At 40.9% G+C, this 25,947-nt stretch overlaps 1 protein-coding gene across 3 annotated transcripts in view; it reads left to right on the forward strand.

The window, feature by feature from the left end:
* Positions 1-25,947, forward strand: part of gclc (glutamate-cysteine ligase, catalytic subunit) — a 99,894-nt gene that overhangs the window by 70,639 nt on the left and 3,308 nt on the right. For all 3 annotated transcript variants that reach the window (XM_068021291.1, XM_068021273.1, XM_068021282.1), the window contains 6 exons: positions 2,695-2,807; positions 7,119-7,211; positions 8,286-8,390; positions 19,222-19,303; positions 20,011-20,114; positions 25,543-25,663. In XM_068021291.1, coding sequence (XP_067877392.1) covers positions 2,695-2,807; positions 7,119-7,211; positions 8,286-8,390; positions 19,222-19,303; positions 20,011-20,114; positions 25,543-25,663 — 618 coding nt within the window. The remainder of the gene's footprint in view (positions 1-2,694; positions 2,808-7,118; positions 7,212-8,285; positions 8,391-19,221; positions 19,304-20,010; positions 20,115-25,542; positions 25,664-25,947) is intronic.

Here is a 25,947-nt window from a genome sequence, read left to right on the forward strand (position 1 = left end):
AATTAATTTACTTTTTATACCAACATCTTTCAAGAGGAAATGATGTTGTAGTACGTAGATCTGAATTCTTTTGTCAGCATTTGACAAATACTGCTAGTTCAGCATCATAGATGCCAATATTTAGCCAATTCAATTCACTCCACGTGATATCAAAAAAACAGCTGAAGGTATTGGATACAACAAAGTTTATGACCTTTGACAACATTCCAGCAATAGTACTGAGGACTGGCTGCACCCCTATCCAAGCGGTTCCAGTACAGCTTCATCACTGGCATCTACCCAACAATGTGAAAAATTGCCCAGGTATGTCCTGTCTACAAAAAGCAGAACAAATCCATTCTGGCCAAATACCACCTCATCAGTCAATTTCTCAATCATCAGCAAAATGATGAAAGGTGTTGTCGACAGTGCTCTTAAGTGGCAGTTGCTCGGCAATAACCTGCTCACATGCTCAGTTTGGGTTCTGGCAATTTTTCCTGAAAGCTTTTCAAAAATAATTCAAGTAGACGCTTTTCAAAATATTCTTAAAATATAGTTTGTCATGCTAGGCCCCCACCTGCCGAGAACAAGGCGCATTAATTTTGTCATGAACATTAATGTTAAACTATTACTAGAATGAAGAAAGGACTTGTTAAACAGATCAGCCTTGGCTGGAAAGATATTTGCATATTAACAGACAGTGCTTGGAAAGGACAAAGGACCATTCCCTGACTCATTCAACCCACAATAGACTTTTGATCACCAGACGTTGAAGGTGGGGGTGCTCGCATTCCAAGTTGACTGCAAAGATGGACAAAGACACAAGTGGACATGGTCAAACCAGTTAGTCACATGACTAACCTTCTGGGAAACCTGAGCTTTTTGAATTTGAACGAACAGTTTGGACAGAAAGCAGAATGCTCCTGGCTGCCTCTCCTGTCTGCCTGCTCCCATCTCTTTCTCACTGAACTCCAAATCCACCGAAGACACATGAACCCCAAGAGAGAAGAGTCTCCTACAGCGAACAAGATTTAAAATAATACTGGGTCTCAACAAAAAGCAAGATCTTGCTACAATGAAGGACATTGCAGTGAGCTCGAAGAACCGTAACACTAAGAAATTCTCCTCAGATATTGCCTCAAACTTTTCCACTTCTGCTTTCTTTCTGTCTCTATCTGCATGTGTGTATCGAGAATGCTTGCTAGCGTGGGCACATCGTTTAATTAGAGTGAAATTTATTAAACTTAAAACTTTTCTTTAAACCTATGAAAGCCTGTTTGTGCTGATTTCTTTGCCTTATAATTGGAAACCAGTGAACCAAGGATTCACCAAGGGGGAGCTAAAAACAGTGTTTAAAATTAAACCCTGTTACAGTAAGACCAGGTGAAGGCTGAAAGGGAACCCCTAGACCTCTTTCTTGCCTGGTCGTAACAAGGTTTTTTTTTTAACGGTAATGGGAGGGGGGTATCTTTTAAGGGAAGACGTGCAACTGACTACTGTTCGTATTCCCTGTTTTTCTGTAAATTTTAAAGTGCATTTTCCCACATTGTAGTTGAGTTTTTTTTCCAGAAAAATTAACTTTGAAGCAGACTGTCCCTTATTATCACTTGATTGTTGTATTAGCTGCAGCACTATCAGTAGTGAAAGCATGTAAATACAGCATGACAAGTTTATATTATAAACATGGACAGTGAAATTTATAATGAAAATATAAAAGGAAAGAATGGGGTCTGAATGACATCTGTATACTTTGGTCCAGTTATTCCCGGGCTTCTAAGTTTACTTCACCTAAAGACTGCATTTGGCCTGGACTTGCCATGTACAATGCCACAGGAAGTTGACTAGTTATGTTAAATCTTGTTTTGTATGCTGTTCCCATCTACAAAATGTTATTTCTTGTTTACAACTTTTTCTATTGTGTTCATTCCTTGGCCTCGCCCCTCCCTATCTCTGTTTCTCCAACCCTGCAATCCTCAGACTCTGCAATTATACTCTCTTGTGCATCCCTGATTTACTTTGCTGCACCATTGCCTGCTGTGCCTTCAGCTGTCCAGACCCTAATCTTTGCAAATCTACCTAAACCCCTCCTTTTTTTTAAAAGATATTCCTTTAAAATCTACCTCTTTCACCAAGCTTTTGGTCACCTACCCCAATGTCTTCTGACTTATTGTCAATTTTTGCCTGCTTAAACTCCTGTGAAGTACCTTGGGAGGTTTTACTATATTAAAGGCATTACATAAACGTAAGGTGTAATTACACACTCAACAGCAGTGGCAACATACCATCATCTTTTTGTGTCTCCTAACTACTTAACCTGTACTGCAGAGCAATGTGTATGCACCGGTTAACTTTGATTCTCTGCTTTCCAAAATGACCTAACTTTTGCTATTTTAACTGTGTAAATATTATATTGAAAGAATAGAATGTTAAACTTTTAAAATAACAATTACTTTTGTGTACCCTGGCTCAATTAGTCCCTGCTTTACCTGAAGACTGAACTCGGTCTTGACTCCGTGCAACCCCAGAGGAAATAAGACTAGTATATTAAACAGTTTCAGTATTTGGAGGAAACTGGAGAGGTTTTGGTGGATTACCAAATATCTCTAGGGGGCAAAAAAAATCTGTCATTATGCACAGCATAGTAGTTTTTTTTTTTACTATGACTCTTGTATTGAAGAATTTTTTTTTTTCTGAGGCTGAAAATGTGTTTTTCAGGTATTGATCACCTTCTGGCACAACATATAGCTCATCTTTTTATTCGGGATCCTTTGACACTCTATGCAGAAAGGATACACATGGATGATGTAAATGAATCTGATCACTTTGAGGTAATTCAGCATCAACAGCAGTAACTTGCATTTCATATAGCACCTTTTAAGCTAGTAAAACATCCCAATGTGCTTCGCAGGAGTGCAAACAGACAAAAATTGACGTCTAGCCAAAGGAGATATTGGGAGATGACCAAAAGCTTGGTCAAAGAGGTAGGTTTCAAGGAGCATCTTAAAGGAGGGAGATGTCCAGAGTTTGGCCCCAAGGTGGCTGGAGGCACAACCACCAATAGTGGCACAAAGGACATGGGGATGCACAAGAGGCCAGAATTGGAGGAACATGAGTTCTCAGAGGATTATAGGGTTGGAGGGTATTCCCGAGATAGGGAGGGATGAGGCATAGAGGGATTTGAACATAAAGATGAGAATTTTGAACTTGTGGCATTGGTGGGCCAGGTTCCAATGTAAGTCAGTCAGCAAGCAAGCATAGGGGTGTTGGGTGAGTAGGACTTGGTACAAGATGGGATGCAGAAAGGAGAGTTTTGGAGGATGGAAGATGGGAGGCTGGCCAGGATAGAATTAAAGTTGTTGAGTCCATAGGTAACAAAAATATGGATGTGTTTCTACAGCAGAAGGGCTGAGCTGGGGCAGAGGGACAACATTATGGAATGGAAATGACCTACCTTGGTGATAGAGGAAACGGGGGTTGCTAAGGGTGCAAACATTCTGGTTCGGCCTGAGCCAGTGACCAGTGAGTGGGATAAAGTTGGCAGGAAGGGAACAGCACTTGTGATGGGTGACAGCACAATAGCTTTCCCAATATTTAATTGCAACTGCACAATAAAATGTTTCAAATATATTTGTGGTATTGGCTTATCGTGCTAAATTATGCTTTGAAAGTTATTCTTAGTGAGTTGTAGAAAACTGCCAAATATCTGAAGACTGTTTCAAAGAGAGGAATTTCAGTGAGTCCATTTTGAGATGAAGCAAAAACAGTCTGCTGTATAAATGCCTGACTTTTTCAGAAGTGGCAGCCTACTTTGATATGTAGTGTAGAACCTATAATTTAAAGCATTATTTCTTTTGAATAAATTCTGCAAGTTTAGGAAAAGTGACTTTTCAGATGCTGTTAGTTTTTTCGGTAACAGTTTTGTTGATAACCGCTTCGTATCAATTTTCAAAGGCTATAATTTATATCCAGATATTTTTCTTCCTTTGCAAATGTTCACTTCTTGTTAGTACTACATTGAATTCACCTGCTATTCTGAAGCTGATTTACTTCATTGATCCAGATCCACTTTAAATGTGGTTAGACTTCTTTACACTATTCAATCTGGCAATATTTATATTGCCACTAAGCATATTTTAGGGTTCTGGCACTAATGCATTTGGAAATATTCTACTTGGTGTACTAAGCCAGTCCACTTTAATGCTATTTCAGTGGCCCAGGTTTTACAGTCAGCAGTGAAGCACTTGCTGCTAACCTTGAAGAAAGCTGAACACAATGATCTAGCAATCTGTGGTGTGGTTTTCACCTTTTTTCTCGACATTAATTTGAATATGGCACCCAAGTAAAGGGGATCTCCAAATGTCCTGTTTGTCTTACATCAGTCGTTGGGAAAAATGCTCGAATCTATTCTAAAGGATATGACAAATGGACACTTGATAATCTGGGCATAGTCAACATAGATTTATGAATGGGAAACCATGTTTGACGAACCTGTTGGAGTTTTTTTTGATACTAACAATTGATAAAGGGGAGTCAGTGGACGTGGTATACTTGGATTTTCAAAAGGCCTTTGATAAAGTTCCCCACAGGAGGTTGGTTAGCAAAATTAAAGCACATGGGATAGGAGGTAACATACTGATATGGATTTAAGGATTGGTTAACAGGCAGAAAACAGAGTAGGAATAAACGGGTCATTCTTTCATTGACAGGCTGTGACTAGTGGGGCACTGCGGGGCTTAGTGTTTGGGCTCCGACTGTTCACAATATATATCAATGATTTGGATGTGGGGACCAAATGTAGTATTTCCAAATTCGCGGATGACGCAACTAGGTGGGAATGTGTGTTGTGAGGAAGATGCAAAGTGGCTTCAAGGGAATTTGGAAAGACTTAGTGAGTGGGCAAGAATGTGGCAGATGGAATATAAAGTGGAAAAATGTGAGGTCATCCATTTTGTCGGAGGAATAGATGTGCAGAGTATTTCTTAAATGGTAAGAGATTAAAAAGGGACCCGGGTGTCCTTGTCAATAAAGTCACTGAAAGTTAACATGCAGGTGCAGCAAGAAATTAAGAAGGCTAATGGTATGTTAGCCTTTATCGCAAGAGGATTTGAATACAGGAGTAGTGAAGTCTTGCTTCAATTGTATAGAACCTTGGTTAGACTGCACCTGGAGTACTGTGTGCAGTTTTGATCCCGTTACCTTAGGAAGGATATTATTGGCATAGAGGGAGTGCAACAAAGGTTCATCAGACTTGTTCCTGGGATGGGGGACTGTCCTATGAAGAGAGATTGGAGAAACTGGGCCTCTATTCTCTAGAATTTCGAAGAATGAGAGGTGATCTCATTAAAACCTACAAAATACTTAAAGGGATAGGCAGGGTAGATGCAGGCAAGATGTTTCCCCTGGTTAAGGAGTCTGGAACCAGGGGACAGAATTTCGAAATAAGGGGGAAGCCACTTAGGACAGAGATGAGGAGAAATTTCTTTACTCAGAGGGTTGTGAATCTTTAGAATTCTCTACCCCAGAGGGCTGTGGAAGCTCAGTCATTGAGTATGTTTAAAGCAGAGATTGACAGATTTCGAAATACAAATGACATTGGGGATATGAGGATAGTGTGGGAAAACGACATTGAAGTGAATGATCAGCCATGATCGTATTGAATGGTGGAGCAGGCTCGATGGGCTGAATGGCCTACTTCTGTTCCTATGTCCAGCAACAGTGATGCCATCAAGCAGGATAAGCAGCCAATCAGATTGAAGAATCCACTCAGACTGCAAACCAAGAAACTAAAAGCACTGATTAACCACCGTTTTTAAATCATTTTACAGAAAGCAAAATAGATTGGGACATAGACATGGGATTAAGGTAGAAGATGAAATATCATAAACTTAAATTCCACATTTTAAATTTTTTTAATCATGTAGAAATTTGATCGTCCACAAATAAAAATCAGTTTTTCAAAGCCAGCAATGTTTTTCAATAGCAATTATGAATTTAGCACGTTGTTTAAAAACAGTTACACCTCATTCAGCAAGGTGTAACTTTTTTACAAGAATTCTTACAGGGCGATCACTTGCATAGAAGTGGAGGTTTTTGTTTGTTCAATGATTTCTAATTAATTGCAGTCTGTGGGACTTCAACAGCACATTCTTTGTGAAAATCATAAAATCACTGACAGCAACCTCTGGATTTCCACGTTTACGCATGTGTGGACTTCAGAAGTTCCTGTCAGTTTCATAGGAGCAGTGACTGCAAGCACTGACTGTTTCGCCATCATTACTACTGCAAAATCCGGGCCAATATCTTCATTTCCTGCATGCTGCTTTTAATTTAACATGTGTCAGTTCCACACACAGCATTACTTAACTCTGATTATGGATCAAATTCTTTTCTCCAATTTGGAAAGGAAAAGAAAATTTCTAATTTTGCTAGGTTTTTTTTCCACAGTTAAAAACCGGAGTTTTAGATGCCTATCTGCTTTATTAAACCCCAGTAACACTGGTGTCGTTGACATAAATAAACAGACATTCCCTCCTCCATATTTGGGTGAACAGTACTTGAGCCTTTCCCTCCAATCACCTTTCTTTTACTAAGTCTATTTGTTTGTTTAATATCTTTTCAGTTCATTACTTCTTAGAGCCTTAATCCTATGCTGCAGGTTTTACAATTGTATGACCGGGTGTTCATTTGCTGCTGTATATACCTCAGTTAGCAAACTTCAACTCTAGGCTTAAATTATTGTATGGGTTTTAAGATGTTTGGTTTGTGTCTTGACTATACAACAATTTCAAAATTTCAGCTGAGCCTATCTTTCTGATTTCTCAACATTAAAGCTAAAATCACTGTCACTTTCCTGCTCGTACCTAGTATGTATTTAGTATGATCACTTAATTTAAATACTTGGCAAAACGTTTAGTGTAGAAAGATTCCCTTAACTGTTTACTGTATTAGAGCTATCATATTGGAGTCTTATTTCTATTGTTTTGATTCTCACATTAAGCAGAAAGAACTCAACTGGAATGTTGATGAAACAAGTAATTCATGCTGTTAGATATAATGTATTTTGAAAGGTATAATAGGAATTGTGTGGACTATGAGAACTAGTTAACTAGAAAATCATTTGTGCAATTGACTACCTATAGAACATACAATCCACGAATTGGCAAACCATGAGATTCAAGCCACCACCTCCAAATTCTGAAATTGGATGGAGAGTTGAATTTCGACCTATGGAGGTATGTACTGTAATTGTATTAATGTAATTGTATAAAATGCAGTACAAATAATCCAGCCCATTCACTTGTGTTTTATGTGTTTATATAATTAACAGGTACCAAGTAGCTAATAGAGGTTTTTAATTGCGCCTGTTTTGAAGTTTTTTTCCCCCGGCTTCCAAGTTTCTGTTTAAACCTACTTGTGTATCGCCAAACATAATGTGCAATGAACCAGTGGAATTGGGCTGGTTCACTTTTTTCAAATTTAACTTTTTAAAAAGTATTCTTGATGCATTTGGCCATTGTCTGTTCCACCTTTGTTAGAATAATCCAAAACTATTCCCGCTGCCCTGCAATCTTAATAGCCTCTGTCTTCGTTACCTCCCAATATTTATCCATTTTTCTCTCGAGATGCAATGCTATACCATGCTCCAACAATCTGCCTAACTCTTAACTTTCTGCTAACCCTTAGTCACCAAGAGTAAGGATATTTTAAACTGATCAATTGTTACTGACTCCCCAATCAGAGGAAATAACCTTTTCTTATTCACTCTGTCAAAACCCATTGTAGTTTTTAAAAATCTCTATTAGCTTCTCTGTACCAGTGGAAATGTCGCAGTGTCTCTAGTCTCTACCAACAACTAGTTTCCCATCCCTAGAGAATTGATAAACACAGGTTACAGCCCTCACTAGGCAAATAGCAGGTATGAAGCATTATCATGACCTGCTATAACATGAGCATACACCATGCCACATTAGTGATTCCATCAGTTAGAAGTGCTGAGGTTAGCAGCATTCACTTCCCTCTGTTCCCCATTGCAATAGGTACTGAAGCTTTCAAGTAGAGGCATGTGTTCTCAACTCTTCTCTGGGTGAATTATGCAGGTTTTACTTAATGTGGAGCCTAGAATTCCTTTAAAGAATGCAAGTAACCATATTTACATTAACATATTCTCTAACAGTAATCCCAGCATATGTAATTTTATAAATAGCAGCTGTGAGCTATTTGCTTTAAGTCTCAGGTAAATACTAGTGCCCTTAAAAATTGTAATTGTGTCGAGGAATTTCTCACTTTTTGAAACATTTTGTTCATAGGTCCAATTGACAGATTTTGAGAATTCTGCATATGTGGTCTTTGTTGTACTGCTAACCCGAGTGATCCTTTCATACAAGTTGGATTTTCTTATTCCACTCTCAAAAGTAAGTACTATTTTCACACATATTGTTCTGTCAAATAATATAAGTCCTATGTTTGCCTATAAAAGTAATTATGAACAGAATAGACATTTGCTAGGACTTGGTTTGCAGCCAGCCAGGTGCATGTAATGACGTGAGTAATAAATGGAGAAAAGCATGGTTATTCTAAAAGAAATAGAAAAACTTTGTTACAGCAGCTAAGAGATGGAATATTGTACCGTGTTACAAATATAAGTTGTCCTAAGCATCTTGCATTGTAACTGTTGTCTTCTGGTGGAGGATTGAAATTCCTTTTGGAGACTTGAGATGTAGATGCATATTTATTACATTGTGATCGCAATAAAATCTGAGTCTGGACCGCAAAGCTTATTTACATTAAATACCCATGAAAATTCTCTTATCTTTATAAGCTGCATGAGTATTTGCTGCAGCTTAACTGATTGCGTTGATTTTATTTAACTTACCTAGGAAGAATTTAGACTGTGTACTATTTTGATCTCATTAATTATAGTACAGCTGGAGTATTACTGTCCACTGTCACTATTGGTGAGTTTTTTTAATACATATCATCTCTTCCTCTTACTCTTTTTTGCAGGCCATTATAAGTTAATGCTATCTTCAGCCAGAAAGATCAGATGTTTCACTGGTTCTGAGGAAAGGTTAATACAGTGGTGGATATGACAGTGTGGCCTCATTGCCCTACCTTCTTCCATCTAATTTAATATAAAGGGTGTAGTTCTAAAGGGGGTGCAGTAGCAGAGGCGATCTGGGTGTATATGTGCATAAATCATTAAAGGACAGGTTGAGAGAGCGCCTAATAGAGCATAGAGCATCCTAGGCTTCATTAATAGGGGCGTAGAGTACAAAAGCACGAAAGTTATGTTAAACTTGTATAGAACACTAGTTCGACCTCAGCTGGAGTGTTGTACCCAGTTCTGGGCACCGCACTTTAGGAAAAATGTGAAGGCACTGGAGAAGTTGGGACAGTTTTCTTAGGAGAAGAGAAGGTTATAGGGAGATTTGATAGGGGTATTCAAAATCATGAGGTCTGGACAGGGTAGATGGGGAAAAACTGTTCCCATTGCTGAAGGGATCGAGAACAAGAGGGGACAGATTTATGGTAATTGGCAAAAGAAGCAATAGCGACAGGAGGAAAAACTTTTTTACACAGCGAGTGGTTAGGATCTGGAATGCACTGCCTGAGTGTGTGGTGGAGGCAGGTTCAATTGAGGCATTCAAGAGGGAATTGGATTGTTATCTGAAAAGGAAGAATGGCAAGAAGGCCTGCTAGTGGCTGTTCTTTCAAAGAGCCAGAGCAGACATGACAGGCCAAATGGCCGCCTCCTGTGCTGTAACAATTCTGTGATTCTGTAATTTTATTTTATATAAATAAGCTCCTTAGTGATGGAAGGCACTTCAGAATTTATGAACTATATAGGACTGGAATGTGAGCTCCACTGCTTGTTCCACCTCCCTTTTTAACTTCGAAAGTAACTGACCATGGGTTATAAAAGGCATATTGAGAACAGTTACTTGCTTTGAAATGTAACTTCCCTTTATTTCAAGCAGTACATTGATGTATTGAAGAGGATTCAGAGAAAAGTGATGCGGATGATTCTCTGAAATGTTCTTTTGGAGATATAATTGGGAGCAGACACGGCATTTTTAAGATGCTCGAGAGGCATGGATAGTATCAAACTCAAAGTAAACCTGGATGTGACGAGTTTAAAATTGATGTGACTCAATACTGGGGACAAAAATTATTTTTCAGTGTAGTGGATATTTGAAACCTTTTTCAGCTAATTGGCACCTTTTTTATTTAAGAGCTGGTTAATTTTAACTCCCCGTTGGATATATTTCTAATTGAGAACCAAATTCAATGAGAAAGTACAGATGATCAAATACTGTTAGGATCTTGTTTCACGAAGGTAGCACATTATAGAAAGCAAATGGTCAAGAATGACTTGTGTAACTTTTAAAGTTAAAGTTTTAAGGTTAAAGTTTTCTGCTCATCCCAGAGATAATGGAACAACATTTTGAAACCTTTTCTTCAGAAGCTGAAGGACTTTGGGAAGACTTTGTGTGGGCACTTATTGTTCCACACTCAGTGGTTTAGATCAAGATAACTAAATTCCATCATATTTCCATTATAATTTCTGGAAGTGCAATTTCCATGTTTTGTTGGTTAAATCTGAGCTTTCTCAGAGTATTTTTGGCAAATTTTCAACTTGAAGATTTCATTTGTACCAAGTAAAGAAAAGCTTTGAGCTCCATTTGAGTTGGACAGTTTGAGCCATTAGCAGTCTCTCTCTGCTGTTGACCCTTAACAGGCCTGCAGCTCCATCTTGATCTGTTTCTGTATTTGTGGCCAACCCACTTATCAAATGTTGCCACTTTTGGATTCAACACAACAGCCTGCATTTATATAGTGCCTTTAACATAAAGAAACATTCCAAGGTGCTTTACAAGCATTATAGAACAAAGTTTAACACAGCCATCTAAGGAGGTTTTAGAGCAGATGAAAAGTGATAGATTTTAAGGCGCATCTTAAAGGAGAAAAGAGAAGTTTAGAGGGAATTCCAGAGCTTAGGGCCTAGGCAGCTGACAACACAGCTGCCTATGATGGAATAATTAAAATAAGGAATGCTCAAAAGGCCAGAATTGGTAGAGCGGCAGTGGTGACTGTAAGGCTGGAAGAGATCAGATCGGGTGGGGTGAAACCATGGAGAGATTTGAAAACAAGGGTGAGAATTTTAAAATTGGAGCGTTTCTTAACCAGGCACCCATATAGTTCCGCATGCACAGGGGAGATGGGAAAGCAAGATTTGGTGTTAGGTAGAATATGGCAGCAGAATTTTGAATGATCTGAAGTTTGCAGAGGGTAGAATTAGGGATTCCAGCCAGGAGTGCATTGGAATAGTTAAGTCTAGAGGTGACAAAGGCATGGATGAGGTTTCAGCAGCAGATAAACTGAGGTAAGAGGGACTTGGGCAACGTTAGAGGTGGCAATAGGCAGTTTTAGTGATGGTGCAGTTTTGTGGTAGTAATCTCCGTCTGGTTTACCCTCAAGGCCATTGCCAGGGAGAGGGATGGAGTTGGTGGCAAGAGTTTGTGACTGGACTAAAGATGGTGGCTTCTGTCCTCCCAGTATTTAATTGGAGGAAATTTCTACTCATCCAGTACTGGATGTTGAACAAACAGTCTGACAATTTAGAAAGTGGAAGGGTCGAGAGGTGGAGGTGAGGTAGAACTGCGTGGTTCCAAGATATATGTGGAAACTGACGCTCTGTTTTCGGATGATGTTGCTGAGTGGCAGCATGTAGATGAGAAATAGGAGGGGACCAAGGACAGATCCTTGAGGGACGCTGGAGGCAAATGCAGGAACAGGAGGAAAAACCATTGCAGATGATTCTGTAGCTGCGACTAGATGGATAACAATGGAACCAGGCAGGTGCAGTCACCCCCAGCTGGACGATGATGGCTAGGTGTTGGAACAGAATTTCATGGTCAACTGTGTTAAAGGCTGCAGACAAGGCGCAGAGGGACCATTTACCTTTATCAGTGTACTAGAATGTCATTTGTAACTTTTAAGAGCTGTTTTGACATTATGGCGGGGCAAAAACCTGTTTGGAGGGATTCGAGCATGAAATTCCTAGAAAGATGGCCATGGATTTGGGAGGTGGCAACATGCTCAAGGACTTTGGAAGGGAAAGGGAGTTTGGAAATTTGGTGGCAGTTTGCAAGACAGGTGTTAGGAGTTTTTTTTTTTGAGAGGTTTGATGGCAGATTTGAAGGAGAGAGGAACAGTACCAGAGGGGTGAGAACTGTTAATCTGAGCTAATGTGGGAGCCAGAAAGGGAAGTTGGGTCGTCCGTTTAGTAGGAACAGAGGAAGAGGTAGGTCTCATTGACGTGTTTGAAGAGGGTGAGGGGACATAGAAGTTGGAGAAAGATGTGAATTCAGGGGTAAGGCAGGTGGAGCCTTTGAGGAAGTTTGTCCCCATGGGCTAGGGCAAAGGAGGAAAGCAGCAGAGGCAGCCAAATGGATGGTCTTAATCTTTGTAACCAAATAGTCCATGAGCTCCTTTCACTTATTGTTGGTGAGGTTGGAGAAGGCAAAGTTGGCTGTTTTAAGAAGGTAGTGCTTTCATTAGAATGAGGGAAATGTTTTTGCAAGATTATTCTATTTTAATATCCACTGCACAATTGAATAGGCTCCATAGCTTTTCCCAACTTGTTATAAATTGCCGGAGCACAGAAGGATGCTGATCTCTGCTGGCACTACTGTTTCTTGATTTATTAGTGTGAGCAGAGCAGTACTACTTGGTAGAGGACACTGGCATATCTCCAACAGAAGGCTTTAGAACCACAGTAATTGGGAACCTGTCGCAACATCTGTCATAACCATCTGCTATCTAAATAGTTGCTAATTTAGGTTCAGAGCAAATATGCCAACTATGACGTTCAGTTTTGCTGTTCAAAACTCTCTGGTGTTTTCTGCCGATCATGGGATTTAAGCAGCAGGAAAAAAATATTTCTGGACTTTCATTTAGAGTGTTTAGCAGCTGTCCTAGTATCTACTTTTGAACAGGACAGTGTTAACTCAATCAATGTTAACTTACGATGCAATTTTTACAATCACATTATTGCAGCACTAGTGCAAGAATTCCACCTGGAACTGTTTTGTAGTGCTCGGCTACCGTCATTTGCTGGATATTATCAAAAGTGACTTGAGTGTCAGCTCTCAATTTGAAAACTTTTTATTTCTGGGTAATTTTTTTTGGCATCACAAGTTTGGTTAATTTAAATATTCATTTTAAAAAAAAAAAGAACTTTGAGCCTTTGTGAGGAGACTGTATCGTTGTACTCAAAGTGGTTAATACCTTATACAAATTGGACAGCAGTTCGCTGAAGTCTTCAGGGCTCATTTGACATCCATGCATTCAAACTTGAAGAGGTTGCTGCGTAGTGAGCAGCAGTGGACAATCTGCGTCATTTGCTTCTCCTAAATCTAGGGATACCTGAAGTCAGTTGTAGCACCATCCTTCTTGCATCCTTAGGGATTGAACTTGGCTTGATCTTTGTGGCTGAACCCCTCATTTCTTTAATTGTACTGAGAAAGGTTGATGATTCACCTCTGTTTATGGAACTGTTCTCCCTCTGTCCTTCATAAGAGACTGTTAGCTGAAGTTGAAGCTCATGGAATTGAGAGCAAATTATTGACCTGATTAGGAAATTGGTTGAGTGGCTGGAGACTGAGTAGGCACTCCAATTGGCAGGATGTGACTCATTGCATCCCACAGGGATCTCTGTGGGCCTTAACTATTCGTTGTGTTCATTAGTGACTTGGATATAGAGTCATAGAGAGATAAGCACTGAAAGAGGCCCTTCGGCCCACCGAGTCTGTGCCAACCATCAACCACTCATTTATACTAATCCTACATTAATCCCATATTCCCTACCACATCCCCACCTTCCCTCAATTCTCTGACCACCTACCTACACTAGGGGCAATTTACAATGGCCAATTTATCTATCAACCTGCAAGTCTTTGGCTGTGGGAGGAAACGGGAGCACCCGGTGGAAACCCACGCGGTCACAGGGAGAACTTGCAAACTCCGCGTAGGCAGTACCCAGAACCGAACCCGGGTCGCTGAAGCTGTGAGGCTGCGGTGCTAGCCGCTGTGCCGCCCTGATATGTGGCTCCCTAACCCATCTAAGTTTGTCAATGACACAAAGATAAATGGCATTGTAAGCAGTGTAGATGGAAGCATAACATTACAAAAATATATGACGTGAGATTGAGCTCTTCTTCCGTTGCCTTCGCCTCCGGGCTCACTTCTTTGACCAAAAGTCTTCTTTTTTTTCCCCGCCCCCCGATCAGTAGACCCATTCACCCACCTCCAGTATTCTCCGTCTACCTGGACCCCTCCCCCTGGCCTCTTACCTGCTCGATCTTTTCATTGAACACTGTCAGCGAGTCATTGGTCATCTCAATTTCTCTGCCCCTCTCACTCACTCTAACCTGTCCCCCTCTGAATTTGGGGTACTCCGATCTCTCAGGTCTAACCCCGACATGGTCATCAAACCTGCAGACAAGGGCGGTGCTGTTGTTGTATGGCGTACTGACCTCTACCTTGCAGAGGCTCAGCGCCAACTCTCAGACACTTCTTCCTACCTCCCCCTGGCCCATGACCCCACCACTGAACATCAAACTACTGTCCACAGGACTGTCACTGACCTCATCTCCTTTGGAGATCTTCCCTCTACAACTTCCAACCTCATAGGCCCGCAACCCCAGACAGCCCGCTTCTACCTCCTTCCCAAAATCCACAAACAGGGCTGTCCCGGCAGACCCATTGTGTCAGCCTGCTCCTGCCCCACTGAACTTATTTCTTCCTATCTTGACTTTTTTTTTTTCTCCGCTGGTCCAGTCTCTTCCCACCTAAATCTGTGTCTCTTCTGACACCCTACATCTTTTTGACAATTTCCAGTTTCCTGGCCCCAACCGCTGCCTCTTCACTATGGACGTCCAATCTCTCTACACCTCCATCCCCCACCAGGACGGTTTGAGGGCTCTCCACTTCTTCCGTGAACAGAGGCCCAATCAGTTCCCATCCACTGCCACCCTCCTTTGCCTGGCTGAACTTGTTCTCACATTGAACAACTTCTCCTTCAACTCCACTCACTTCCTTCAAGTAGAAGGTGCTATGGGTACCCGCATGGATCCTAGTTGTGCCTGTCTTTTTGTGGGATATGTTGAACATTCCTTGTTCCAGTCCTACTCCGGCCCCCTCCCCCAACTCTTTTTTTTCCCGGTACATTGATGACTGTATCGGTGCCGTTTCCTGCTCCCGCCCCGCACTGGAAAACTTTTATCAACTTTGCTTCTAATTTCCACCCTTTTCTCTCACCTTTACATGGTTCATCTCTGACACTTCCCTTCCCTTCCTCGACTTCTCTGTCTCCATCTCTGGGGATAGACGGTCTACTAATATCCATTATAAGCCCACCGACTCCCACAGCTACCTTGACTACGCTTCTTCACACCCTGCCTCCTGTAAGGACTCCATTCCATTCTCCCAGTTTCTCCATCTCCGACGCAGCTGCTCTGATGATGCTACCTTCCATGACAGCACTTCTGATATGTCTTCCTTTTTCCTCAACCGAGGATTCCCCCCACTGTGGTTGACAGGGCCCTCAACTGTGTCTGGCCCATTTCCCGCACCTATACACTCACCCCTTCCCCTCCCTCCCAGAACCGCGACAGGGTTCCACTTGTCCTCACTTTCCATCCCATCATCCTCTGCCATTTCTGCCACCTCCAGCGTGATGCTACTACCAAACGCATCTTCCCCTCCCTTCCCCTGTCAGCATTCCGAAGGGATCGTTTCCTCCGCGACACCCTGGTCCACTCCTCCATTGCCCCCACCACCTCATCCCCTTCCCACAGCTCCTTTCCCTGCAATCACAGGAGGTGTAATACCTGCCCATTTACCTCCTCTCTCCTCACTATCCCAGGCCCAAACACACCTTTCAAGTGAAGCAGCGATTTACTTGTACTTCTTTCAATGTAGTATACTGTATTTGCTGCTCACAATGTGGTCTCCTCTACATTGGGAAGACCAAACGCAGACTGGGTGACAGTACAGCCTGCCGGACTGAACAATGAGTTCAATAATTTCAGAGCATGATGGGGCCCCCCATTTTACTTTTATTTTTAGTTATTCTTTTTTATAATTTTTTTTGGTTTTGTTTTATTTCATCTTAGTTCGTTCAGTTTGCTTATCCACTTTTTTTTTCATGTTTGTACTTGCAGCTGTTCAATTTTCAGTCCGTTAACAGCCTATCTGTACTAATGCTTTGTCTTTCAACGTGCCATTAACACATTGTTTGCCTTTGCTCCATGATCTTCTGGTCAGCTATTCTGTGACCTTGTCCTATCTACACCTCCTTTGTTATCTCTTGCCCTACCCCCGCTTTACTTGCTTAAAACCTTTCACATTTCTAATATTTGCCAGTTCTGATGAAGGGTCACTGGCCTGAAACATTAACTCTGCTTCTTTCTCCACAGATGCTACCAGACCTGCTGAGTATTTCCAGCATTTCTTGTTTTTATTTCGGATTTCCAGCATCTGCAGTATTTTGCTTTTATTACAAAGATTTTGATCGGGGCGGCACAGTGGTTAGCACCGCAGCCTCACAGCTCCAGGGACCCAGGTTCGATTCTGGGTACTGCCTGTGCGGAGTTTGCAAGTTCTCCCTGTGACCTTGTGGGTTTTCGCCGGGTGCTCCGGTTTCCTCCCACAGCCAAAGACTTGCAGGTGATAGGTAAATTGGCTTTGTAAATTGCCCCTAGTGTAGGTAGGTGGTAGGGAATATGGGATTACTGTAGTGTTAGTATATATGGGTGGTTGTTGGTCAGCACAGACTCGGTGGGCCGAAGGGCCTATTTCAGTGCTGTATCTCTAAAATAAAAAATATATAAAAATAAAAGATACAAAACTAGCAAATGCATTTCAGTCTAGGCAAGTGAGAGATAATCCACTTTGGACCTAAAATGGTGAATTGGAAGCAGTGGAGGTCCAAAGAGGTTTGGGGCTCTATATACATCATTAAAATGTCATGGAGAGGTATAGAAAGTAATCAAAAAGGCAAATGGAGGACTAGAACGGCTATACAAAGCTCTAGTTAGACCACCCGTGGTGGTACTGTGTTCAGTTCAGGGCATCACACCTTAGGTAGGATATATTGGCTTTGGAGGCAGTGCAACATAGATTTGCCAGAATGATGCCTGGACTCCAAGAGTTAAATTACAAGGAGAGATTAAACAAACTCTGAAATAGAAAATACTGGAAATGCTCAGCAGGTTAGGCAGCAGTGACCGTTCATCAGCCTTTTCTCTCATTTTCTGTTTTTATTTCTGATTTCCAGCATCTGCAGTATTTTGCTTTTGCACAAGCTGGTTGTACTCCCTGGAATTTAGAAGATTAAGGAGTGATTTGATCATAATTTTCAAGGTATTAAGGAGAACTGAGGATTGATTGGGAGAAACTTTCTGCAGTTGAGGAATCTAGGACATGGGGGCATAAGCTTAAAAATTAGAGGCAGATGTTTCAGGATTGATATTTGGAAATACTTGTACATGTCAAGGGTGGTAGAATATTGGAACACTGTTCTGCAAGCAACACTTGACACTGCGATAATTATTCATTTTAAATTGAGTGATAGATTTTTGTTGACTAAAGGCATTAAGGGATATGGGGCAAATGGTGTTCCATTAAGATCAGTGTGATCTCGTTGGTGGAACAGGTTTGAGGGGCTAAATGGCCTATGCCTGTCCCTATGCTCCCTGTCCCAACGTAGTGATGCTAGAAGCATTGCTTTAAGGATATAAAAGTTTAAATGCCAAGTTAATCAACATTTTCTCATGCAGACACAAAAGCAAAATACTACGGATGCTCGAAATCTAAAATCGAGAGTATGCTCTAAATAACAAGTTTTGTAGCATCTGGGGACAGAGAAACAGTTAACAGTTTAGGTCTGTGACCTTTCATCGGGTTGCAGGCCTTTTTCTTATGCAAGCGTGACTTATCTGTTAATCAACAAACTTCTTGCTGTTCATCAAGCCGACAGGGTCAGAGAGATATCCTTATTACAGTTGTCTCCTTCTACCACCTAATGCATAAGTGTTAAATCTGCATACATGGGTGTAATACTCATTTGTGAAGATAATGGGGTAGCGTTGCTGCTTTGAGCAGAATCAGCAATTTGGGTGCACCCAAAATTGAGCTAGTTTTGAGGTGTTCTTGTTTCCACTCGAAACGCATTTGTATATCGCTGAACATAAAATCTGCCATGAACATATGTAATCAGGCAGTGTTTTAAAACTAATTTTAAAATATTGCTTTAAAAAGTTCTTTATATTCAAGTGTAGTAACCTGGTGCAGTTTGATTAAAGCAGCTGAAAATGGTTTTATCACGAAAATATTTCTTTTTTAATCAGTATCTAGTCCACCACCTGTCAGCAACCTGATTTTAAACTGAAAATGATTCCAAAGAAACTATCGAGAACCATTTAACAATTACATTGGTGTACAGTAGTCAGCTTCTTAACTTTTTAAATATTTTTAACTTACTTTTAAAATGTGTTATTGTCCTGCGCCCCAAAAAGCTTAACTTTCATTTGCCTTGAAGACCTGCAATCAGGAGCAATTAGCAGAAACTCACAAGTGATTGAATCTTGGGGTGAGGCAGAGTTGGAATCCAGCATGATTTCTTTTAAATTTTAAACACAAACTCTAATAGCACTGGATTCAATTTGCACTTAAAATTACACAGTCTTTTGTCTTGGTTTGGCCAATTTCAGGTGAATGGTGCTGGGAAAAAAACAGCGCAAACTAGCAAACTCCAAGCCAATATTTTGAATTGGTGAACCAAAATCATAAGCTGCTATATTCTGTTTTGTGACCGATTCACCAAAAATGTTAGTATTCAGCAAAACTGTCAAATCATTCCTAGACCAGCTAATTTGCCTCAATCTTTTTGAATTTTTTTTTTAACTTTTAGTTTGCCCTTGTGAAATTGAAGAGTAGGCATTATATCAAAACTTTTTGACCTGTTCACAATCTAACTGATTTATTTATGCACATACCTGAAGTTATAGATTCATTGGTGGAATATAGTGTAGTGGAGATACAATTGCAGACATAGAACTTGCCAAGTTGCTTGATATTTTATATTGATTTTAATCAGAAAACGCTTTAAAATCATTTTTGCTTTAAACAGTACATAAATGTTAAAAATCTAACTGGTACATATTTTTACTGGATTAGGTGGATGAGAACTTGATTGTGGCTCAAAAGCGTGATGCTGTATGCCAAGGAATGTTCTACTTTAGGAAGGACATTTACAAAGGTAAAAATTAGGAACCTTAATGGGTTTCAATTCAGCAATCTAATAATTTCCAGAAGTCACCCAAAGTATTTTGTTTAAAACATCATATATTGGAATATACAAGCTAAAAGTAAGTTTCTTGCACATTACAAAAGTCAGATTAGTTCCTATAATGCAGCTTTTGGCTGATGAAGAGTCAGGCAGCCCATCAACAAGCCTTCTAAGAACTATGTTTCTCATTTATTTGGTTTTTTTTTAAACAAGTTATTGGAAGATAATGCTGTGCACATAACTACTGCTAGGGAGGAACAAACTATAAAATTCCATCAGTTATTTTATCTGAAATGCCCCATTATGAATGGATAGGAGCAGAACAACTCATAAATGCTTATAGAAGTAACGCAAACTAGATTTGGTGGATTGAATATACTAAATGAGTTACCTAACTGATGTAACTCATAATATCTCCATTGAACCAACTTGTGCAAGATATTTGGGCTTCTAAAGAAAAGCACCATCAGTAAACCGAGAAGCTAAAACAATGAACAAGGAGCTGTTTGTCTGTGCGTGCTTATCTTGGGCTTCCACTAGTATGCTACACTACTTTCTTCAGTTTGAACAATATTTTGACTTGTGTTTAAATCTGTCATAAAGCCATATTTATTTTTCAGTTGACACTAATTATGAACACGCTGCATTTTTAAAAAATCATGGCTTTGTCATTCTAGCTGGAAACCCTGTTGTTGATGGCTGTGCTTGTACACAAAATGGCATTGATTTGGATACTGAAGAGTATACATTAATGAGCATAGACACAATCATTAATGGAAAGGTAGGTGTAAATGCTCCTTGTGTCACTCACCTATCATTTGCAGAAGGCTGCGTTTGCTGACGATGCTACCACTAGGAGGCATTGCAGTGGCACATGCGCAAATGCAGCATGTGCCAGTATAACGTCACAGTCCGTGACTTCAGGCAGCTGCCAGGACTAAAGATGGCGCTGCTCAAATAATCACACGAACGCAGCATTGCTGTACGCGTAAAGCGCATGCGCAGAGGCCAACCAGACGCGTTGCCCGAACATGCACACGTCACGCGATGACGTCATCGGCGCATGCGCTAACAAGTCCTGGCAAGTAAGAACGCAGCGCATGCGCAGAGAGCAGGAACCCGTCTGCGCATGTGCGCACCTTGGTGCAGTCTGACGTCAGTGGCCAGCTGCATTGTTGGGAATCACTGTTTGTAGAAATGGTGCAGTTGAGAAAGTAATTTAAATACAGCTTTGTACTCTGAAACCCAAACTACACAAGCTTATGGTTTCATGTTTTTGTAAAGACATAATTTCTTCATTCCACTGCCCCCAAATCTTTTTTTTATTTTTTATTTTAGGTAAGAATTGAGGATCTAGCCCAGAGTATGGTTCTTGTTCCACATTGCTTATATGTGGGGGTTGAACCACATTCATAGAACAAGAAAACTTAGTAATCTATCATTTGATATATTCTGACATTACTGTTTCCACTGTCTGGCAGGGTGTTGTTTGAAATCCTTGACTGCCTTGAGATTTTCTTGCAAGCTGAAGGAAATTTCCTTTTTTAAGTACTGCAATTATTTTTCGTATATAGATAAATAAGACCTGGTTTGAGAGGAGCATTGCTGATCATTATTCCCATTCTCTGAACAAACTCTTGAACTTTGCACAGGAATACAAATGGGGTACAGCGAAAGAGTGATTAGGTAGAAGAGATAAAAGTTCCAACTCCTCCACTTGAGAAACAGTTAATCTAAATTCTGAAAAATGTGTTGTGTGCCGTAACAGCATGCTGCTTTCAGGAAATGGGGGTTTCTACAGTGAATATTTTTCTTTTCTCATTGAATTTTGCACATCCCTCCCAAGTGAAATAAAAATACAGATTCAACTCAAGCTATTGAAGACCTGGCTAAAAGCTGAGTACAAATGGAACCTTAATATTCCAGTCTCTAAGGTCTTTAGAAAGGATATGGAAAGGAGGAGGAATAGCAATATTGCTAAAAGGCAGTATTGCAGCAGTTGAAATGAAGGATATCAGTAAGGATGTGGCAATGGAAACACTCTGTAGAGTTAAGAAACTGTAGGATGCAAGACTCTGGTGAGTTATATACAGACCTCCTGACAACAGTGATTTAGTAGCAGGGTTTATAAAGATGGAGATCAAAGAAGCATGTTGTAAAAGCAAAGCAGTTCTAATGGGATATTTTAATTTTCTAGGAGATGCAAAACAGCTAAAGTTGTAAATCCAATGAATTTATAGAATGTATCCGGAATAGTTTGCTGAAACAATGTTTCAGGCCATACTAGATTTAATAATGAGTAATGAGCCAGAAGTAATTAATCTGACAGTAAGGCAGCATCCTGCAAACAGTGGCCATAACATGATAGTTTGACATTAAGTTTGAAAACATATAGCAAGGTCGGGCCTATTAGCTTAATGTCTGTTGTGGGAAAGCTACTAGAATCTGTCATTAGGGATAGAGTGACTGAGCACTTGAACAAATGAGCTGATCAGAGTATCAGCATGGCTTTGATTAGGGTAAGATACGTCTGAATAATCTAGTTAAATTTTGAGGTTGCTAATAAAAACTCCATTGTCTCTCCCTTATTTGCCTTCTGGAAGTCCATATAGATACTCAGTAATTTCTACATGAGACTATTAGAAAAAATGCACAGAATTGGAGGTACCCTTTGTCACAGGTTGGAAATTGGTTGGGAGGTAGGAGACAGAGTGGAGACAAAATATGTACTCTTAGCTGGATGTGACAAGTGGTGGTCCCTGGAATTTGTTCTGGGGCATCAATTTTTGACCAAATTTATCAAAGACTTGGATGAAGGAATAGAATTGTCTAGGGAGGTTTCCAAATGACCTCTTGTTGAAGGGACAGTAAGTATTGCAGATTGGAGCAGGAGGTTGTAAAGGGACATATTAGTATGCAAAGCCATAGGCAATGGAGTTCATTGTGAGCAAGTGGGGTAAATTGGAATTATTTTCTAGCCAGGTGAGAAATTAGGGAAGGTAGAGGAACAGAGCGATTTGGAAGTCCGAGCACATAAACTCAATAAAAGCCAGGAGACTGGTGCAAAAAGCAATCTAAAAGGCTAATGGAATTTTGGCCTATATCTCAAGGGGGCTAGAATACAAATAGGAAGTTGTGCTTCAGCCTTGATCAGACACTACTATTGCATTCAGTTTTGGGCACTGCATTTTAGGAAGGATATGCTGTCCTTGGAAGGAATATAATGCAGATTCACTCAAATGATACTGGGACTCAGAAAGTTAAATTGAGGACAAGTTGAATAAACTTAGCTTCTGTTCCTTTTGGTATAGGAGATTGAAGCTTGATGTGACCAAGGAACTTAAATGTTAAAAGAATTTTAATAGGGCAGATACAGAGAAACAATTTCCACTAGTGGGAGAATTGAGAACAAGGCGACATTAAATTAGAGCTGAGCCATTCAGTAGTGAAATCATGAAGCACTTCTTTCACACAAAGGGTAGTAGAAATTTGGAACTCTTGCCTCAGAAGGCTATGGTTGGTAGGACAATTGGACTGAGATTTTTTTTGTTGGGTAAGGGTATCAAGGGACATGGAGCAGCGGTCGGAAAATGGAGTTGAGGTGCAGATCAGCCATGATCTAATTGAGTGGTGGCACAAAGAAGAGGAATGATGCAGACATTGTAGTAAAAGAGGAGGAGTGTGAAATATTAGATATGATGAGCATAATGAGAGGGTAAGTACTAGAGGGTCTGACATACTTGAAAGTGGATAAATCGCCAGGGCCGGATGGCTTGCACCCCAGGTTGTTAAAGGAAACCAGGAGGAAATAGCAGATGCACTGAGGATCATCTTCAAATCCTCACTGGATATGGGTCTGGTGCCAGAGGATTGGAGGTCTGTGAACATTATATCATTGTTTAAAAAGGGTGCGAGGGATAGGCCAAATAATTGTAGGCCAGTCAGTCTGACCTCAGTGGTGGGTAAATTATTAGAATCAATTCTGAGAGACAGGATAAACTGCCACTTAGAAAGACCTGGATTAATCAGGGATAGTCAGCATGGATTTGTTAAGGGAAGGTCATGTCTTATTAACTTGATTGAGTTTTTTGAGGAAGTAACAAGGAGGATTGATGAGGGTAATGCAGTGGATGTGGTCTACATGGATTTTAGTAAGGCATTTGACAAGGTCCTGCATGGTAAACTGGTCAGTGTAGTTGATAGTGAAGAGGATAGCCGTAGACTCCAGAATGATGACAATGATTTGATTGAGTGGGTGGAAAAGTGGCAAATGGAATTCAATCCAGAGAAGTGTGAGTTAATGCATTTGGGGAGGGCGAACAAAGCCAGGGAATACACAATAAACAAGAGGATATTGAGAGGGGTAGAGGAAGTGAGAGACCTTGGAGTGCATGTCCACAGGTCCCAGCTGGATCGAGTGGTGAAGAAGGCATATGGAATGCTTTCCTTTATTGGCCGAGGTATAAAATACAAAAGCAGAGATGTAATTCTGGAACTGTATAAAACGCTGGTTAGGCCACAGCTGGAGTATTGCTTACAGTTCTGGTCCCCACATTAGAGGAAGGACATAACTGCTCTGGAGAGAGTACAGAGGAGATTTAAAAGAATGTTTCCAGGGCTTGAAAGTTGCAGCTATGAGGAAAGATTGGATCATCCAGGGTTATTTTCTTTAGAACAGAGGAGGCTGAGGGGTGACTTAATTGAAGTGTACAAAATTATGAGGGACCTAAATAGAGTAGACAGGAAGGACCTGTTTCCCCTCGCAGAGTGGTCAATTACCAAGGGGCACTGATTTAAGGTGATTGGAAGAAGGATTAGAGGGGACATGAGGAAAAACTTTTTCACACAGAGGGTGATGGGTGTCTGGAATTTGCTGGCGGGAACAGTGGTGGAGGCAGAAACCCTCAACTCGTTTAAAAGGTACCTGGACATGCACCTGAAGTTCTGTAACCTGCAAGGCTTCAGCAGGAAGGTGCGATTAGATAGGGCGGCTAGCTTTTTCAGCTGGCGCTGATGCAATGGGCTGAATGGCCTCCTTCTGTGCTGTAATTTTTCTATGGTTCATAGGCCCAAGGGGCTGAATGGTCTACTTGTGTTCCTCCTGTCTGACTCATAGTGATCATTTAAGACTAAGGGGGATAGTTTCTGCTGGGTGCTTTTTTCAGGCTGGGTTTGCTGACAATGAGACCACTAGGTGGCGGAGTACTTGCACATGCAGAAATGCAGCCTCATGCACTGAAATGTCACTGTCAGCGATGTTTTTGGCAGCTGGCAGTAGTAAAGATGGCGCTGCTCAATTTATCACAAAAACAAATGAAACTCCAATCCCCAGTGGCTGTGAATGTCCCCTTCATCCCGCCCCCAACAGTATCCTGCTCCCACGCTTCTCTTCGCCACTGCCTCACACGCCCATCTGCTCGCCACTTGCTTCCTGCGTCGCCACTTCTGCTCCCCCACTTCTGTTCCTCGCTCCCTCCCGCTCACAATCTCTCTCGCCTCCCCATCTTGTGTGTGTGTCTCCCTCTCCATCTCCCTCTCCCGCTTCCTCTGTGCGGGGAAGAGAGACAGTGATCACGGGAGGGAGCGGGGAGCAGAGGGGGGAGAATTGGCGAGGCAGGGAGTGAGTGGCCAACAGGTTGTGGGGGTGAAGAGGGGGGAGAAGTGGCCCACAGGTAGATGAGTTGAAACGGCGAGGTGGGAAGCAAATGGCGAGCAGACGTTGCAGTATGGAATAATGTTTTCATGCATATGCACGAATTAGTCACAGCAAGCCAGGTGCTGATGCAAGCTGTGCATGCACAGCACCATTCTGACAGCAAGAGTCCATTCTGCACATGTGCAAAGCTGGGAACGCACTGATGACATCAGCGCTGGGCTGCGTTGTCAGGAGTCACTTTGTCTTTTTCAAGTGCATATGGGATCAAATTGATCCATTCTTTTAAAGTCACATCGTCATAGTTAAAAGGAACTGACACATTGCAAAATATCCTGCAGTATTGCTCTTAACTGTTCATCAAATGCATCTAGATTATGTAAATTAGCAATATTACAAAGCATTTTCAGTAACCTCTTTTGCCAAAATGTGTTCACTATTATTTAAAATAAATTTGCATTTATATAGCACCTTTTTGAATGCAACTTCCCTTCACAGTTGAACTTGTATTTGACTGAAATTTTGTGTGACTCCATTTCTGATTTTTATCTTGCAGGAAGGAGTTTTTCCAGGTTTAATCCCAATCATAAACAGTTACCTTGAAAACATGGAAGTAGATGTGGATACGCGGTGCAGCATTTTAAAGTACCTCAAACTGATCAGAAAGCGAGCTTCAGGTAAAGTTGTAACTTAATTGTTAAATTAACATTTGGTTATTCTATTGGTGTACCATACCTGGAATTAAGACCATGATCAAAAGGTCCAGATGCGTTTATCTGGATATGTTTGCATGCCTGATTTTATAGAATTAGCAGAGCTGGCTTTTTGGTGAGCTACTGTCCAGATATCGCAACAGAGCTGGGTGGATGAAACTAAAGGTACATTAAATGCAGCTTTGAAGTCTTGCAATATTAACATCACGACATGGAAACACAGCCAACAATGGACTATGTTTAAATAT

The sequence above is a fragment of the Heterodontus francisci genome, chromosome 3 (genome assembly GCF_036365525.1).
Source record: "Heterodontus francisci isolate sHetFra1 chromosome 3, sHetFra1.hap1, whole genome shotgun sequence".
Lineage (NCBI taxonomy): Eukaryota > Metazoa > Chordata > Chondrichthyes > Heterodontiformes > Heterodontidae > Heterodontus > Heterodontus francisci.